General features: G+C 40.5%; 2 protein-coding genes across 10 annotated transcripts in view; one reads left to right on the forward strand and one right to left on the reverse strand.

Annotated features, from left to right (window-relative positions):
* Positions 1-54: 54 nt before the first annotated feature.
* On the reverse strand, positions 55-2,398 carry erg28 (ergosterol biosynthesis 28 homolog). 3 transcript variants are annotated; one of them, XM_046062553.1, is made up of 5 exons: positions 2,376-2,398; positions 1,764-1,918; positions 906-996; positions 703-821; positions 55-583 (listed from the first exon to the last, which is right to left on the reverse strand). In XM_046062553.1, the coding sequence occupies exons 1-5, from the start codon at positions 2,393-2,395 to the stop codon at positions 495-497; spliced, it is 474 nt and encodes a 157-aa protein (XP_045918509.1). In that variant the 5' UTR covers positions 2,396-2,398; the 3' UTR covers positions 55-494. The 3 variants fall into 3 exon arrangements, with proteins under 3 accessions (XP_045918509.1, XP_045918510.1, XP_045918508.1); XM_046062554.1 differs by lacking the exon at positions 2,376-2,398 and adding an exon at positions 2,185-2,327; XM_046062552.1 differs by lacking the exon at positions 2,376-2,398 and adding an exon at positions 2,300-2,318.
* A 470-nt stretch (positions 2,399-2,868) lies between these two features.
* The window catches only part of ttll5 (tubulin tyrosine ligase-like family, member 5), a 45,546-nt gene continuing 29,647 nt past the window's right edge, over positions 2,869-18,767 (forward strand). For 3 of the 7 annotated variants that reach the window (XR_006827083.1, XR_006827084.1, XM_046062543.1), the window contains exons 1-14: positions 2,869-3,112; positions 3,531-3,661; positions 5,584-5,690; positions 5,795-5,877; positions 6,633-6,739; positions 7,004-7,134; positions 7,244-7,326; positions 8,781-8,850; positions 8,965-9,049; positions 10,499-10,600; positions 10,714-10,805; positions 11,017-11,124; positions 16,684-16,765; positions 16,941-17,002. Coding sequence is in view for 5 of the 7 variants with exons in the window: in XM_046062543.1 (XP_045918499.1) it covers positions 3,603-3,661; positions 5,584-5,690; positions 5,795-5,877; positions 6,633-6,739; positions 7,004-7,134; positions 7,244-7,326; positions 8,781-8,850; positions 8,965-9,049; positions 10,499-10,600; positions 10,714-10,805; positions 11,017-11,124; positions 16,684-16,765; positions 16,941-17,002 (1,171 nt within the window). In the remaining 2 variants the exon portion in view is untranslated. Of the gene's footprint in view, positions 3,219-3,530; positions 3,662-5,583; positions 5,691-5,794; positions 5,878-6,632; positions 6,740-7,003; positions 7,135-7,243; positions 7,327-8,780; positions 8,851-8,964; positions 9,059-10,498; positions 10,601-10,713; positions 10,806-11,016; positions 11,125-16,683; positions 16,766-16,940; positions 17,003-18,767 lie in introns of those variants that run through there. The other 4 variants (XM_046062542.1, XM_046062540.1, XM_046062541.1 and 1 more) reach the window with 4 other exon arrangements.

Here is an 18,767-nt window from a genome sequence, read left to right on the forward strand (position 1 = left end):
CTCAATGGAGTATGTTTTGTTCGCTATCTAATTGAATAACAGTGTTACTGTATGTGTGTTTGGATAAAATAAGGAGCAAGAGAATTTATTTTTCTGTGTACCTTAACAAATCTCACGTAGAACAATGTGCTCATGTTTTCAGCATTTGAATTCAGCAGTTTCACCTTTTACTGGGATCACAGCAGTTACTACAAAATTAACAAAATGAAACCTCCATGCATTATTAACTTGAAAATGAACTATGAACCAGCACATGTTGATCACTGTTCAAACCTTTTTTTGATTGCACTTTCAACTGTAAAATTTCAGTTTAAAAATATGAAATACAGCCCACATACAGATGTATGAGGTGTTTCAGTAGGAAATTAATTTAAATCTAGATCTCATGTTCTTCCAAGGCAAGAAGAAGCACACTGGGACCAGTTTCTTGTGTGTCTGGTGGTCACTGAGGAGGTGGGTTCAATGGACTGAAAGAAAATCTTAACTGCCGGGATTCAGTTACGCTTCTTCTGTCGTGCTCCGACTTCCTCTTGTGTCTCTGGAATACACTGGAATCCAATCAGCATTCCCATGATAGAAAAACCTAGCAACACACATGGAAATGTTATCATGATGTTTTAAACAAAGTTTTAATACCTTAATCACTTAAGGGGAAATGTAAATATATTTCCCACCACTCCTTTAGCTTTAGTCCACACTCACTTGCCACAATGAGAGGTGCCATGACCCCGATAGTCAGAGGTGCAGTTTTGTAGATGAAGGCTTCAGAAAGAAAGTGGCCCAACGCCAGCACAAATGTCCACAAGGTGATGTGATACAGCCTGCAGGAGCCATAATGACATACAGTAAGAACATATGAAGACTGCCCATAGAAACAAGGCGCAGGAAGTGAGAGGCTGTCTTACGTTCTGTTCTGGATATCAATGGCACAGGCGCAGCGGATGATCGAAGATAGTAGTGTCCAAATACCAAATGTTCGAGCTTGGAGACCGTTCACTAAGGAAACAGGAAGAAATGGAAAAATCTGGAATACAGGGGGAAAAAAATATGATATAGCCATCTGTATCACCCATGTCTGTTATCAATAGAGAACCAGAACAGTGTAAATCTGCCTAAACTCAGTTTATTTACAAAGTTTCGATAAGAGCCTGACTGATAAATAGGCTAGGCTTATCACACTCACACACTATATAGATATCAGTTTATATGTCGGCTGATAAGTAATAAGAAATGTAAGTGCTGAAATGTCAAACATGTTATGTTTGGGGTAATTTAGATACAGTGTCACCTATGTTGTCCAGCACTGACATGTTTATTTTCTTAACTGTAGAATGTCCTGTTTAATCAATATTGAATGTATTCTTACCTGTGCTCATCAGCCACTATTGATTACCTTTATTAGTCTAGTTTAGTGTTTAGTCACAAATACTAGTACTGACCCAAAAAATCCAGTATCAGTGTGGCTCTAATATTGAAGCCTGTTAACAGTTGGTATTGATTGTTTACATAAAAACGAGACCATGGGGTTGCTTTTTGCCAAGCTGTCTACGTTTGTTTGGAGTTTAGATTGTCCTCATAGTATGATTGCTGTGTGTGATTATAGTAGATACAAATGTCAGATACATTTTTCTATTCAATCATTTCATAAATGTAAATAGGAATCATATCACACATGTAACACCTGGCAACACCAACATCATGCTCACTTGAGTTGTCAAACTGTATTGCCATTACGCTTTGTCAGTCAGACCTAGCTTGCTCACCAAACTCTGGTGTGCCCGTGTAGAGCTTCTCCGACAAAAAACTATGATCTCTGAAACTCTGCACGGTGTTTCCCATCGCGATGACAGACACCATCACCAGCCAGCTCCGCAGGACGTTCAGGAAGCGACTCATCTTCTCCGGCTGTTGGACGCACCTGTAAGAGAGGGAAAGTCTGTTCTGTGCAGGATAAACAACTTCAAACTGAAGGCCAGTGCAAGTGCAGCTAGCTGATTCTGTTAAATACAGAATAACAGATGTATGCTCTATCTTTCCTGACTAACACATTACAGGGAGACTGCAGTCTATTACCTAGCAAGTGATATTCTGCAATAACTAACGTGACATAACAGGCTAACGTTGCTGTAACCTGGTTGACACAATTAATAAGCCTATTATGATTTAAAAAAAAAACATAATTACCTGTCAGCGTCTGTCAAACTACAATGTGAACATGTTATTGAGAGTAAAAAAGAGAGGACTCCATATGAATCAATAAAGTGAGACTTAAGTCAACCTAGTATGGTGTTATATTTACAATGGCAAGTCTGTCAATCTTGGGCTGTGGAGTTGACCAATAACAGAGTTTAAGAAATGGCTCCATCCAATCATACCATTCATATGATTGGTCCATACGAGCGTAAAGGTTCTGCCTACTTTCATCGTGAGCCAATAGCCATTGACAAATCCAGTCACCTGTAGATGTAGGCTAGGCTGCGTTCACACAAAGAGTAGATGTAGAGCGAGAGAACACTCTGCGGTGACTTGTGTCTTTGTTTAATCTGCTGCAGTAGGAGTGGACGCGAAGGAACATTTTCGGCTAAAATATTTTGTCCAATCCGTACAATGAGCTCTAAGTTATTACACGGGTACAATTCAGGAAGGTTGTCAATGCAATTTTATTTTAGCAAAATTTCTATGTCTCATACGTTGTCGTATAAACACCCTATGCAGTCGAAAAACACACACATGCAGTTATGTTTTGTGAGCTATGCATTAACGTTAGACTGCTCCGTTACTTTTAGCCCTAATTGAATGGATTGCATATCTTCATTATTCTACGACTGCAGTGCTATTTGGGAACAACTGCCATTTTAGACTGAGAACTCGTTTGACTGTAACACCCGCCGCTCGTCTCGCCGCCACCGTCGTCTAGACTGTATAAAAACCCACCAGTGGATGGATGCAGGGTAAAAAATATGGTCACGGGAACAAATAACTATTGTCCGCGATTGCGCATGCTCTTTAATCTGTTGCTACTCAGTTGTTGTAGTTACCAGGAAGATTAACCGCGATGATCAACTGGCCCTGGTGATACCAGCTAGCCGTTAGCAGGCTCTCAGAAATAAAGGCAAGTTTATCTTGGTGTGTGTTTGTATGGCGTTATAAAAACGTCAACTTAAGGGGTCTCAGATTTCAGATTTCACCTGGCTAGCTTCCCATACCTAAAGTAACATGTCAGTAAGCCTTATTTAGCTAACGCTTGTTGTTCTGTCTGTCTTTAGTTTAATCTTGACGTCTTCTGTCTAACGTAAATAGAAATATAGCGTCCACTACAGGGAACTTAGAGCTACAAAGCAGCTGTTCTCGGCTAACTGTGGGCTAACGTTAAATGTAAAGCACTGTTTCAAGACTGTACGAATGTTAAGTTACATAATTTGTTATCGAGTCTTAGTAACGTGGTTATTAATATACTATTCTATATAACGTTAAATGGACTGGCGTTGATTGGAGATGAGCTGAGCTACTCATCTGTTTTTTTTTGGTAGGTGCCATGGTAAAACCTAGACACCTGATCCCAGGAAGATTTCACCGGGCGGCTCGTCCCCTTTTACTGTAAGATGCCAGCTGTGATCCGGGATAAGGAGGACTCTGAATCCTCCTCAGATGACGAGCAAGAGTAAGTATTGCTCAAAATGCTCTGTCTACATCACATCATGGTGACTGTGGTCTACTACCGCCAGCATCAGAAACAAAGGAATAAAACACGTCATCCTACACTCACTACCATTAATATAATCATTGTCCCCTAATCTTGAAGTTAACTAAGGAAAGCCCCATCTCTAATCTCCATTTCTTTTTGTTGTTGGGATGTTTATGTTGCCTTTGTTCAAGTCAAGTCAGTTTAATTTAGCCCAGTATATCAGAAATCACAAATCTGAGTCTGTCCATAGACCAGTAATTCTGATAACCTTTAACACTTTGTTGTACTCACCCAAATGCAAAATCACCTCAATGTTAATTAGCCATTAAATAACATGCCTGTGCAAAGCGCGAACCCATAAATGACATCCTTAACCAGATTTGTTCATTCTTGTGCTTTACATTACCTATTTATTTATGCCTATTTTTTATACTTTATCAGTTTTGTTTTATTTTTTTCACATGCAGTTTTGTGAGAGTATTTTCTCTTTCAAAACAGTTATAAACTGGACAGAAGCTATTTCTCACAGTCCCTGCAGCTTGTGGCTGTCTGAATTTAGCAGGTCTCTTTTAGGGCCGGATAGGTCCTAAGCCTACTAGTCCTTCTGGAATACCTCACAAGATCGCCCTCTAAATACAGTATTAATGTGACACCGATTTGACGAAAAGCATTGTTAATTTTTTTTCGGCTCCAACAAAGTCTTTCTCTTTGGAACTTGCCATAGTTTATTGAATGTGTAAAGCAATCTATGCAGGTTTACTGAAGAAGTCCTGAGCCCTGTTTAATCATTCATGCCAAGAAACATTTAGAGAAAATTAAGGCTTCAGGTTCATTTTGCATAATTGATGAAATTTTAACTGCATGAGAGAGAAGGGCATCTAGCTCTGGATCATAGCTGCAACAGTTGGTCTATGCTATCTTGTCTCTGCCAACTAATTCCCTCGTAAGCTATACTTAACTTAGTCATACCTTACTGAGAGCCACTGGCTTGCTTTTAGGCTAATTTCCATCTCCTGAATTAGTTTTGATTGCTTACTGTTAGGGTTTAACCTCCAGGTGACCCGTGCTGTTACCAATGGGGCTTTTATACACTGAGATTATACCAGAGCAGTGAAGACATAAGAGTATCAAAAAACCCTGTCTACTCACACACTTGTGCTACTACAGTAAAACATTTTGATTTCCAAACAAGCATCGCCTGCACATTTGATTTCAGCCTATTACATTCCTTTTGCTCTAGTCTTACTTGAATTAGTTGACATTTACATGGTGTAGAAGTTTATGTCAACAGACAACCCTAAATAATACAAAGGAAACAAACAAAATATAGCATTACAGGTAATAGTAGTCTTGATGGTGGTTTATTTTCAAAAGAAACAACAGGTTTAAATATTAATTATGACACTACCTTGTATAAGGGTTTGCAACAAAGCCATTGCACAGCGGGAAAGATATCTGCCGTATTGTCCGACATACCTGGATACTTAAGCTAAGGGCAGCCAATTGTTTACATGCCTCTCCTCCTTATCTAGACCAACCATGCCTGATTGAGTTGTACTCCATCATCATGCTGCCTTATCTTATTTTGAGATGATAAGCAGGCTGTGTCTGGTACTATCAGATAGTCCGCAGTTTTACAAGTGTGTTTGTTAGTATAATACATGGGTTTGTTATTGCCCAGCGCCTCCTGAAACTGTGTGTGGTTCTGTCTCTATCTGCCTGACTGAAACAAACACCATGTCAGGATACATTCCCTCAGCATTAGTCAAACTACCCATATCACCTGGGAGTGAACGCCAAAGATTTTGGGCTGTGAATCTCTGTGATATTGTTACAAAGTTTTCCTTGGGGTGAAATATTAACTGTGACAGTGTGTCATCTAATTGTTTTTCCACTAGAGACCATCCCTGCATTGCCTGGAGCGGCCTTAGCAAGACCATCCCAGTTCTTTTGTTTTTCCCCGAAGCTGCTGTTTCAAAAGATGGGAATATCTGTTGTATTGGAGGTACACTACAATTTGCTGAAGCTACAAAATGACTACAAATTTGCAGCTCCCAATAAGTTGGATACTGAGTATATTTTCTTGTCCTGTGTGTTTCATTTGCTCAGAACGATATAAATTGGCCTTCAAGATTGTGCGCACAGAGAGCCGCCTGGTACGAGGAATACTCACCAATCACGGATTCCATGAGGTAATGTTCTCCACTGCATCGTGCAAATTTAAAAGATTAGCCTAAATCTTGCAAAAATGCATATTTTTTAAAGCCGCACATGCTATTTATGTACCTCTCTGATGTGTAGGATAAGGGATAGTAGGGCTGTCTTTATTTCCTTTGACTGATAATGCCGATAATGACAAAGCCCGGGAATGCACTGATGGAAAAAACCCACAAAACAAATGACCTCAAGAGCATTAATCCTGTTTCATGAGGGCACACAATTCCCATTATTGCTCTCTCCAAGCAGTTACAATTAATTCCCTTTTTATTTCATTTCAATGCTTCTTGACTCCCGCTAACCCATCATCAAAGGCAGACGAGTGTCTACCACAGCTGCGACAGAGCCAGACTTTAATAAGACTTTATTGCAAACATCTGGCTCTCCCCTAGACACTGAGCGGCCATGTGAATCCTGCCTCCTAACGAATTGTTGGAGTAAAACAAAACAAAACAGATAAAATAATATGAGAGTGACGAAAATCTGCTGGCCTTCATTTTGAGATAATTTCTAAAGAGCAGGCTGTGTTTCTCCAGTTTAGTGACAGAGTGTCCGATCTGCTTCTTAGATTCAATTTAACCGAGCAGTATGAGCAGCAATGGTTGTACTTGGTTTTACCGCTTTTTTTTTCAATGATCCCGTCACAGAGGTTGTTTGTTCTGTGTGTTCTGAATCTAAAATATTTGAAACAGGTTGTCAGTTGAAGTCAGGCCTTCTGTCTGTTTTTCAGGTTCACCCAAATAGTATTGACTTTAACCTCATGTGGACAGGATCTCACCTCAAGCCTTACGTACTGCGGAGTCTTCAAGACTTCCAGAAGGTCAACCACTTTCCCAGGTATAATAGAGTGCTCAAATGCATGAAAGTATTTTTCTGTGTTATAAATATCGCCACAGAGCCCGTCAGTTCAGGCAACGTGTTTGTTCTTGGCTTCCACTGTAAAGTGCGTTTAGTTTGGCCCGGTACCTCTCTGAAACATGAAATGAATCATACTGTCAGGCAGAGGGCGATCTATTGCTGTAATGCATGCATGTATTTTGGTTCTGTCAGTGTGAAAGCTGTGGAGTGGGTTTTAAAACTGGAGGTACTGCTCATTTCCAGGTCATATGAATTGACGCGCAAAGACCGCCTGTATAAAAACATCCAGCGAATGCAGCAGACTCATGGCTTCAAAAACTTCCATATCGTTCCTCAGACCTTTGTGCTTCCGTCTGAGTTCCAGGAATTCTGCAGTAAGACACCTCTCCCCTCGCCCTGTTTGTCAAAGTATACCTCTCTTTATGATGTTTGTTTGCAATCTTTGTAAATATACATTTTTCTTTCCGTCTGCCTCAATCTCAGATTGTTTTGCCAAGGACAAGGGCCCATGGATTATTAAACCAGTAGCGTCTTCAAGAGGCCGAGGCATCTACTTGGTCAGCAATGTGAGTGATGTTTGCCCACTGTGCGAGCTGTTACTTTCTAATACAGTGATTCCCAACCCTTTTGGTTTGTGACTCCGTAAACTGAAGCAATGTCCACCCGTGACACCTCAGCACACTTTATGTCCTCAGTGTAGATACAGGTTGTGAGCAGTTTCACCTCCTGATTTGGAGGATTTTTAGTGACCTGAAGAGGAGAGCTGCACCTTATTATATTCATGTTCCAGAACAGTCTAAAAACAAGATATTCTGAGATATTTTGTGATAAGAATTAATTCAGTTGAAATTTTGTTATTTTATTCCTGACCTTTTTTTTCTTATCGCTTAAATCGTATGCCTTAAATCTTGCCGTTGGGAACAACTGCTCTATTACCACCTTTCTGTCTAGGGGGAAGTGAATAGGCCAACATATGTTTGTATAGAAAGGGAAATTGGTTCACTTAAAAATCGTGTTTCTTGTATGCTTTTCGTTTCTTACTGTGTTTATAGCAGGTAAAACAGCACAGAGTCATGGGATCTGTATGAGCAAAGCTTTGTGTTAAAGGAATAGCTTGCAGTACTTGCTTTCTTGCTGAGAGGTGAGAAGATCGGGACCACCGCTAACTCTGTAGCATAATCTTTATGCTAAGCTAATCTAACCAAATATTAACAACAGTGTCAATCAGCCTTTTTCCTCCTGATTTACGTGTTAACACAGATTCACATTAACAGCAAACCTAGTGGGAGATAAGTGTAAGCATACTGACTTAAAAAGAACTGTGTGTGAACTGAAACAGTCACTTGGCCCGATGTTGTATGTCAGTGGGGGTGTGGGCTGGGGGCGTGTGTACAGATACAGCTGTCTCTGAAATACTGTAAGTATCAACCAGTGTTTCAGACATTAATAAGCTTTGTGGAGTAAATCACACTCTTCCAAAGGCCTGGGCGTTTGGAGCAGCTCAACAAGGTTCTCACTGTTGGAAAACATATGCACCATCCTTCTTCTTCTCAGGCATTTTTATGAAACAGTGGAAAGAATGTCGGAGCGATATTTGGAGAGAAGAAAGAAATACGTTCACTTTTTTGGTTCAGGTTTTCTCTGAACTGGAGCCAGCGCTGAGGTTACCCCTGCTTGCCCCCACCCTCCCCCGTCCCATCTCCTCTCAACTTCGCCACCTGCAACACATTTCAACCTCATAAATGACCCATCTCCCACCACCAGATTGGGTTTTTATAGGCTGTTATTTAACGCTGACCTGCTATGGCCGGTGTCATTGCAGCCTCCAACATTTCTTGCTCCAATGATTCTTTGATGTTAATGGTTAACAGCAGTGTCACGTCATCTATTTGGAATTCAGTATCTAATGCTGTTGCGCATGAATTAATATATGGTGAAGTGCTGCGAAACACAAAGAAATGATGCATTTGCCATTGAAATGCTAGTCATACATATTTCCTTTTTTGTGTGTCATCTGCAGCCAAATCAGATTTCAATGGATGAAAACATCTTGGTGTCACGTTATATTAATAACCCACTACTGATTGATGGTGAGTTCCTTTTTGACACCTAATTGCTACAGACACAGCTTCATTTGTAAGCATTGCTTTGGCTCTCTGAGTAATCTGTGTGAATTACCTTATTTCTTTTTTTTTTGTTTACAGAGTTCAAGTTTGATGTGCGGCTGTACGTGTTGGTCACTTCATACGATCCACTCCTCATCTATGTGTATGAGGAGGGCCTGGCCAGGTGAGCCATGTGTGTGTTTGGTTTTTCTTTTGCATTGTTTGTGACATTGTTGGGATAATGAGCACCTGACACTACAGCGATCACCGATCTTCTTGGGGGCTTAACAACTTTTACACGCTACAAACTAGCACTCAATATAGTATGTACTTCTGCCACTGCAGAGTGTTACAATGTTTAAAGCTGTTGCCTCCATAATGGTTTAATCAGGTTCGACTTCTGACAAAATAAGATATAAATAACATGTGAAGAGTGTGAAGAGTAATTAAGTTCAGTATTAGAATAGGGCTGAACAATTAATCAAAATCGCAATCAGCCTACTGCAATTTTCAAATCGCAGGAGGTGTAATATTTGTTAAAAGTGAAATGTTTGTCAAAATACCATTTAAAATTAAATATTGCCGTGCTGCAGAGATGTTCTGGCCTACACATCATAATACAGGCTTAAGAAATCATCTTTGTTTGGTACAGATCCTTGCAAAATCACACTATAATCATTTAAATATGTTTTTCAATAAACATGAGAATAATTATGTGAACAGGACCATTCCCTCTAATATTGCAAATTGTATCGCAATTGCAATTTCAGTCAAAATAATAGCAATTAGAAATTTTTTTTTTTTAATTTTCAGCTCTTATTGAGAAAAGCATTCACCAATTGACTGCATATGTTTTTGTTTATTTATTTATTTTTTTACACATGAATAGTTAATAAAATATACTGTTGTTTATCATCAGTAAACATGCTGTCCGTCCTTAAGGCTTGCAGTAGATTTTCAGTGGTGTGGTGTAGACACCGCCAGGTTCATGCTCTGGAGGCACACTGGTACTCACTCAATGCCCAGAAGAGGGCAGCCTTAACTTTTCAGACCAACTGCTGCGTAGTGTGTGTTGTGGTGGCAACTCTGAAACAAAGCACTCTATTGTTCCAGTTGAAGGATGTGCATCATCAAAAGTTGCTGATATTATCTTATATTTTATATAGCACGGATAATTTATGAACCCAAGAAGCGGCTATTGTCAGGCACACGTAGGTCAGGAGAGAGTAGATGATTTATGGAGCCACTGGCTCTTCGCACTGGTCTTAGAGGGTTGCATGCTGGAAAAAAAGAGTGCCACCGCCCTCTTGTTTGCTGGCTTGATTATCAAACGTGAGCAATAAATCATGGCCAAATTCTGAATCCCACTTTTATCTCTTGACATTCCTTTGGGTTGTGCTGGTATTCAGGTACACAGTGCGTTCCAAGGAATTCTCATTATTGCACATGCGGCATCCAATCCTCTCAAACACTGCCAGAAACTAATCTCTCTCCAGAGTGCCCCTATCATTCAGTCAAGTGTCAGCCTTATGAATGTGGTCATTATCACAGATAGATAGGTAGTGAAACTGTTGGATGACAAGTCGTGTTATTTTTTCCCTTGTACAAATAAACGCCGTCTCTCTGTCTACAGATTTGCCACAGTCAAGTACGACCTGACTTCAAAGAACATAAAGAACACATTCATGCATCTCACTAACTACAGCGTGAACAAAAAGAGCAGCGATTATGTCAGGTAACTTTCATCAGCGATGAACATACATTGAATGGGGAGCTGTTATGCGAAGCCCGACGTACTCATCCATTTATTATAACTTGAGTGTTTGAAGAGCATTTCTTCCTTTTCAGTTGCGATGACCCTGAAGTTGAGGATTATGGGAACAAGTGGAGTATGAGCGCAGTGTTGAGGTATTTGAAGCAGGAGGGGAAGGACACCACATGTGAGTTGAACCTTTGTTTTCTTCCCTTTCTCCTCCTTTTCATCTTTTCCTTTTTGTTTGAGTAAAATATGCCCGGTTTGCAGTTGCATTTCTGAACCCCTGTTCAATTTGTTTCCATCGGATTCTAACAAAAACTGTCTTATCAAGTAACCAAAACAAAATAACTCTTGAGTGCTGCAGAAAAATAATTGCTTAATTTTGTCTATTCCAGTGCTGATGAGACAGGTGGAGGACCTCATCATCAAAGCTGTACTGAGTGCTGAACTACAGATAGCCACCGCCTGCAAGATGTTTGTTCCGCACAAGACAAATTGCTTTGGTAATCGTTTCATATTCTTCTTAAAAACGGTTTTGACCATACTGTAAGTAAATCAATCTAGTCCACCAAAGTTTAACAGCTTTACACCTGCACTGATCTAAATGTTGGTGGCTAGTTTGAAGGTGAAGTACATCAACAGTGAAACAAGCGGTCAAGGGAAAAAAAAAGTTTGGATATTGCAGCGTCACAAGAATTTCCTTTAGAATGAAATCTGAACAAATTCCCTTTTTTGCTCACAGTGCAGATGCATTCACACGCACTTACGACCACACCCCTAACATTTCCTTTCAGTTTCATATTCATTGTGCAGCAGTTCCTCTATGATATTTCTCCACTGAGCCCCTCCTGCCTATTGCTGTCCCTCTGACAGGCTGCCGGTTCGTGGAGGGCCAATTGACTGAAGCAGGAATTTGCTTCCTCCTCTCTGTTGCCATTCAGGTCTAACTGATTTAGGCTGACTGTTTTCTTGGCTGCTCCTGCCTAGGAGCGGGCTCGTGTGAACTCCATTTTGGAGCCATTACCCATGTTAGTGTTGGCACTAATTGTCTGCGCACTCTCCCTCTGTCTGGCAGTCTCTCTGAGATTTGGGGTTTGAAAGTGAGCACATTGGCCAAGCCTCCCTCAGCACTGCTGTCTCTTTTTCACTCTCTTTTTCTTCTTCTCTCTCTGTTTCTGTTTGTTTATAATTCCCCCTCTCCTGCTCACACTCTTTTTCACCTCACAGATGCTAGAAAAATAAAGGGCTTTGCAGTTGTGACAGGCTTCTGTAGACATAATAGCCCCTCTGATTGGTGGTTGTTTGGGCTGTTATTGGGCGTGTAGCATCATGGACAGACAGTCGCCTGCATAAAGATGCTATCTGCACCCTGAGCATCGCTGCTAGGTTGAAAAAGCACATTTGCCCAGGGTGTGAATGGTGACCATGCAGGTATTTACAGGGAAGTGTGGCTTACCAAGACTCAACCTGGCTCTCATACACACTTGATAGACATGAATAAATGACATATCTTTGGTGTGAGAGGGACAATCAGGAATGGAAAAACAAGTTTGCTCTTATTCTCATTCATTTATTCAGTCGGTGAGCCAGGAATATTTGTTTATATACATCCCCATATCCCAATGATGATAAATGCTTTATGGAAGTGATGCAAATTTACATACTACATTGCACTATACTTTATTTACATTCCTTTGCATATATAAAGAAAACTCTGCTCCTGCATAAAAAAATCACCTGATATTTTTTTGGTATAGTATATTGAAATATTATACATAAGCCTATAGAGACCTGTATAGACATAGATACTACAGCGATGTCATTGTGTAGTACAAAAGCAATTAGGTTCTACACCTTGTACTGAGATACATAATACACTGTGGTCTGATGTGAACATGCCCATTACCCTACTTCAGCTGTATCAGTTTACTATTGAATTTAGTGTAATTTTGTTGTCTTCAGATGGCCCCGAGCGAGTAAATTGCAGCATTCATAGTCTGTCTACAGGATTAAGTTTCTGAAGAGAGACACTGATGATTCCAGAGGACCACCCTCCTCCTCTCTCTGTTGATCTGTCTCTCACAGTGTGGTCATGTTGCATGCAAACTCCCTGTGCGTGTGTGAGTATGTATGTACAGAGACATGTAGGAACCAGTGTAAAGTGTGAGTTTTACAAACACACAGGTCTGTCTAAGCTTCAGGGAGCCCTGTCTAGTATTTCTTGTCTCTTACATAAAACCCACCCAAACCACCAAGGAGTCATGTTCAGTCAGCAGTTGGCTTTCGTCTCTTCTTGCACTTACTACTTTCCCACTCCTTCTGCAACCTACATTACACCATGCATTCATCCTGGTCCTCGGCAGCTGCCTGTAATAGTAAACAGGTACAGCATCAGAATGCAGGGCAGCGAATACATGCGTGTTAGGGCAGTGAATGTGCCGATAAAAGCAGCCATTGTTTAGAGTTTTTATACGGTCTCTGGCTTGTCTGGAAGGGAGCCATGCAAGATCATGAAGCACATTATAATCTTAATTTACTGCAAATTGTTCCCTGCCATTTTAATGCCTATTAATGACTTTTAATACAATGTTTATTGTTTTCAAATGGGATTTCTTCTCTTTGCTCAAATTGCACATCCGTATCTAAATGGGCACACTGTAACAAAATCTTTTTATAGCTCCGTAATATTTCACGTGGGAAGAAATAAAAACAACAGATTTTTCATTTTACAGTACATTGGTAAGAAGTGTGTGTGTGTGTGTGTGTGTGTGTGTGTGTCTGTGGGGAAAAAATGCCACCCATGCAGCTCCTTACCGCTGCTGTGTGATTAATGGACAGGCTTTTTGCTGAGGGATGCTGATTACGAGATGTTTTGACTAAGATCTGATTAGCCAAGCCAAAGGCCTATTTTATTACACACAAAACATTCCACTTACTGGTCCTGTGTTCCACTGAACGTCCCTCATTAAGTGCTGAGTGTGGTTGGATCCCCCGTCTGTGAACCACTCTCCCTGTTTTACATTTGTCAGATACTCCCACACTGCAGCACAGTGTTGGTATGCCTGTGATGACAGTGTGGCTGCTGTATAATTCAAAATCTTTTTAAGAGTGATTAATGGGTTGGGCCCCGCTATCATAATAAGGCTATAGAGTGTTAACTGTAACTTTAATTTGTTGTCCTCAGAATGTTTTCATGGTTGTGGCTCCAAGCTGCTCCACTGTTCTCCCTGTGACAGCAGTGGAACAGTTCAGCGGCAATAATTTGTCTCAGAATGATGCAAGAGTAATTCAATTGTCCTCGCCTATGAAGAAAACACACATAAAGGAAATACTTTATGTTGCTGTTGTTGTTATGGGCCAACAGGCTGCATGGCCAGGGTGGGTAGATTATTGTTTTTGGGCGTTTGTCTCTTGTGGTAAAGCTTCCAGCAGCGCCCATCCAGTAATAAAAAAAAGTGCTCTTCATCATCCCTTTTCTGTGTCACATTTTTCTCCCCCTCCCTCTTTAACGGGTGTGATGTGGATGTTCGCTGCCTCTCCTCTCCTTGTCTGTGATGCTTGTTGTGGGCTCTCTGCGGGCACATTTAACAGCACCCGGCAGCAGTCAAGCCATACAACAAACGTGTCTAGCAGCGAGCGGCTCTGCAGGCTCATGGGGCAGCAGCGGCGTCTGCTCCTAATTGGGGGAAAATGCACGGCACATGGAGTCGGCTTGTCGGGGGCTGGTGAGGTGGTGTAACACCTCCCCATTTTCCCCTGTTGTTGTGGTGCCACTGGTGAGGCACTGCCGGCCCAAACCCATTTATTCCCTGAGACTAAGGCATAATGTTTTATGACACACTCACTCTCTCCATCTCATTTTTAGGCTCAATCATATGTGTGTGTTTTTATACAAAAGTGGATAGAGTGGGATAAGCCTGCGAGTGGAAAATAAAATCTTCGTGCTCTGCTTAAGCGAGTACTGCTTAGCAGTGGGGGTCCAGTCCATCCTCAGAAGTTAAAGAAGTTAAATATGGCAGTGGCAGCTTCAGTTGCAGGTCTTGGCTCAGAGATGTATGGCAAACTTTGTTCAGTTCCATCATGAAAGTACAGTTTGCACTTACACCAATTTGGACCTCATGATGCTAGCATATGTTGAGCTCCTGACCCGTGTAATATAGCCCAGTGAACAAAATCCAGTGTGCATTTTCTCCAACTTGTCTTAATACAGGAATGAAAACACAAGTAGAGAAAAAAAACATACAATGAATGTTTTCACTTCCATGAAACTGGGGGACTCACAAGAGACAGATCAAAAAAAGAACAGTCAAAATGGAAGCAGTCTGGAAAAACCCTGGATCCTACATTTCTTATAGTGCAATTCGATAGCGTATTTCGTTAGCGTCTCCACGTCTGGTAAATGCCTATGTATTTCAAACTCCGTGCCCCCATTTTGTAACACAGGCTATCTGTAAGTCTCCAAGGCCAAGCTGAGAAAATCCCCAATTAACCATTTTCATAAGCTGAGTAGTACTCCTGAGCTTGTTGTGTAAAATCAGGACTCCTTTAATTGAAAGACCAAATGCATACAACCTGCGACTAGTTAGACGCTGGATCCACACTCTGTACTGATGATAAATTAATTTAAAGATTGCAAAGTTTTAAGGTCAAGTTAAAATTGTCTTGAATTAAGGGGATTGCTGTATTAAATCTAAAATGATAAATACACTATACAATAAATAAAAACACAGTAAATAAGAACACATGTGCATACATTAGCCAGAGATAACAAGGAAATTAGTCAAAAAAGTCAAACAGTTCAAAGGCATACATCTCAAAAAGTACACACCACCAAAGATCTAACAGATGTCTTTGTCAGACATTGTCTCTACATTCTGTATGGCCCAGCTGGAGATTAGTTTTACAGATAACTACAATAAATAATGCACAGCCTAATAAACGTAACTGATCATGTTAAACTAGAATTGCCCAGCCTACCATTATTCATCCAAGTGCAATATCAAGCAATTGCTTGCTGTCACACTGGCTTTTGTATGCTTAACACTGGCACTGACCTAAGATGCCTGAACAAACAGTGCTGGTTATGGCAGCTTTGAAACCCCCATCCCCCTGGCCTATTCTCAACACAGTCTTTTCTTTTGAAGTGCCATTAGAAGGATTTTTCCCCTTTCTCTATGGCTAGGCTTTGCCCTATCCCTGTAAAATACTGTGGTTTTCCCTGCACGCTGCTGCTGGGGCCGGCGGGTCCTTGGCTTATAGGGTGACACTCCCCAGAGCAGAGTGAGGGCTGTCATGGGGCACATAGGCCAACCTCTGTCGCAGTGAGCAATATATCACTCAGTGAAACAAGAGGGAAACTTTGGCCAGAATAGATGAATTTTTGATCAGGGGAACTTTCTGACCATTTTGTAAAAAGCTTTTATTCTGTCACTCAGTGCTAAGCTGTTACTGGAATGAAATATATACAGTATATAGCTTAAAGCTCTCTAATTCCCCGGTTTCTGCCACTTGGGACACACTGTCAAATTTCCAGCTTTGTACTTCTTGTTCATATTTTATTGCCGAGTTGGACAAGATACTAACTGTAGAATGGGGCTGAAGCTTATTCTGCTACCAATTAGAGAGCCGTTCTTCTTGCTAATAAGTAGTGACAATATGTAGACTGCTTAACATTTCCTGTCATGAGAAAATTATCTACTGTATTTATGAAAATATTCACAGCCACAGCGTGATTTTGATCTACCGTCTTACGTAAGCAACTTCATGACAGATGAAATGTGTATATACTTAGTTAATGCAATTGAGCCAATCCCTCAGTAGCAGACTTTGGTGAATGTTTCTCTCTTGAGTGATTGGGTATATAACATGCGTGTAATCAGTAGCAGAAAAGCAGAGGCCATGTTGCCAAATGCCACAAAATGGGGGCTATGATAAAACTCTTGTGACTTTGATAGCCTTCATCCTTTATTTTTGGTGAGCAAAGTTTCTAATTCTGCTCCTCTCTGCTGACTTCCCAGTCTGTGGTGAAAACCGCTTGATTTATGTTGTGTTTCCCTCTGTAGAACTGTATGGTTTTGATGTGCTCATTGACTCCAACCTCAAACCCTGGTTGTTAGAGGTGAACCTTTCTCCCTCCCTGGCCTGGTGAGTGACACTGTGTTGATCGTTTGATTCTTTATTTTGTTGTTTCAGGAGAATCTCTTACTGAAACTATGTATCTTTTTATGACAGCTGCCTTATTTAGCTCTGCCCCTGTGCATGTGTATTTTGTAATCTTTGTTATTTGTTCTTTTTTTTTCTCAAATCGACTAATTTACAGTGATGCGCCCTTGGATCTGAAGATAAAGGCCAGCATGATTGCGGACATGTTTTCACTTGTGGGTGAGTGCATGCTGAAACAATGATTAAATGCAACTTCCATTTGATTCCAAAGCTTTTCCACCAGTGATTGCACTTCATAGACATTCAGTTTGTATAAATTCACTAATTACAGCTAGGTATTTAAATCCATAATACTCGTATATTAAATGCTGGTGAAATAAAGTACACCAAATAAGTAGAAACCTTAAAGATCTAAGAACAGAAGCCTTCCATAGTTTAAGTTATGTTATTAAACAACACATAAATAACAGAGGAGGAAAAACGTAAATACAGCACATTAAAAGTCATATAAAAATATTAGGATAACAGATTTGTATTACTGAGGCTTACTAAGAACATTTAAAATATTCCATCAACAACAATTAAAAATGCAGAATTTAGCTGGAATGTCTGGTTTTCAACAGGAGTCAGTCCTTTTTTGGTAACAGAGGGTCAGTCATATTCAGAGCTTGAAAACAAATCTATACTGACTATCAAGATGTTCTTAGATAATTTGGATTAATCATACTTTTGAATGAAAAAAAGAAATAAATAATAGGTGAAATATATAATATTTTGCAGGTACATTGAGACATTATCTGTTGCAAAATGACATAATTGGGATAAAGATGTTCATTTTGGAGAAGCTAATATAAAATGAAAAGTGCTGTAATTATGCAGTATTTTTCTTTGCTAGCCTCACTCCAAAGGCATGGATGCTAGTAGTGCTTTGAAACCAGCAGTTTTCAAGCAGGTGGAGACAGCCATCTATTGTTTAATGCTTAATGTTTTCCTACATTCCACTCGTAGAGGTTGTGCAAACTGCCGAAAATAGCTGTATGGCTTCATAATGGGGGCTCCAGTGTTGAGAGAATAAACCGCAGCCTTCATTAATTAACAGTTAATGACTTGCGGACAAAAGGCCTTTGTTGTTTTGTAGTCATTAAGCGTTCTTGAGAAACTGGATCTGACATGTCAAACTAAAGCAACCTTTAGAGTCAAGACATTTAAAATGCCTGGCCCAAGGCAGAGATAAACACTGTTTACACAACAGTGTTTGTAGCATGAGATGCGTCTCTGCTATGCCGCCTCCCTCTTAATTACTGAATTCTCATGCAGCTATTAATATTTTGTGATATGTAACCCAAGGAGACTCTCATTCCCTGACCACTACCACAGAGGTGCACACATGCAGTCTGAGAGCTTGTCTTTATCCTTGTACATCTCCTTGTAGATTGCTTAACTTCACTTAATCCTCTAATTTATCCTTATTACGATTCACAGGATACAGGGAGCCTGCTGATTAGCAGGCGTCCATCTAAACTGGCACTGACCCATTAAGTCTATCTGTGGCCTAATGATATTACAGGAATTGCTGTTGTGTGTGTGTGCATATGCGTGTGTACGTTTGAGTGCACATATGCATGTGTGTCTCAGCCTAGGCCATGCTGTGGCTTGAAACCCTCCCCTCTGGCTCATTAAATGAAAGAGTAGAATCATAAATTGCCAGTTATCTTTGGACTGAGACGTTATTGCGGGTCTGGGGAAAATGAGCAGTGGCATGTAAAACATAGCACATCTATTATGTACCAAACAAACTAAGTCGCTGTTGGCTGATAACACTTGGGCTGCATCCCAGACCTGTAAATAATGATAGCATTCCATTAGCATTTATTTTCCGCCTGTTTGTAGCTGTCTGCTCCGTGTCGCCCATGTTTATAATAATTGCTGTGTTTAGGCAAGAGCATGGCAGGGCCTGGTTCTTACCTGACGGCTTGGAGGAGGT

Source organism: Micropterus dolomieu, linkage group LG11 (assembly GCF_021292245.1).
Source record: "Micropterus dolomieu isolate WLL.071019.BEF.003 ecotype Adirondacks linkage group LG11, ASM2129224v1, whole genome shotgun sequence".
Lineage (NCBI taxonomy): Eukaryota > Metazoa > Chordata > Actinopteri > Centrarchiformes > Centrarchidae > Micropterus > Micropterus dolomieu.

Excerpts from the sequence above, each read along its gene's own strand:
- erg28 (XM_046062553.1), bottom strand. The coding sequence starts at position 2,395 with ATGGACCAATCATATGAATG. Across the intron at positions 822-905 it reads ATTGATATCCAGAACAGAAC|GCTGTATCACATCACCTTGT; the intron begins GTAAGACAGCCT and ends TGGCTCCTGCAG. Across the intron at positions 584-702 it reads GGCACCTCTCATTGTGGCAA|GTTTTTCTATCATGGGAATG; the intron begins GTGAGTGTGGAC and ends GTGTGTTGCTAG.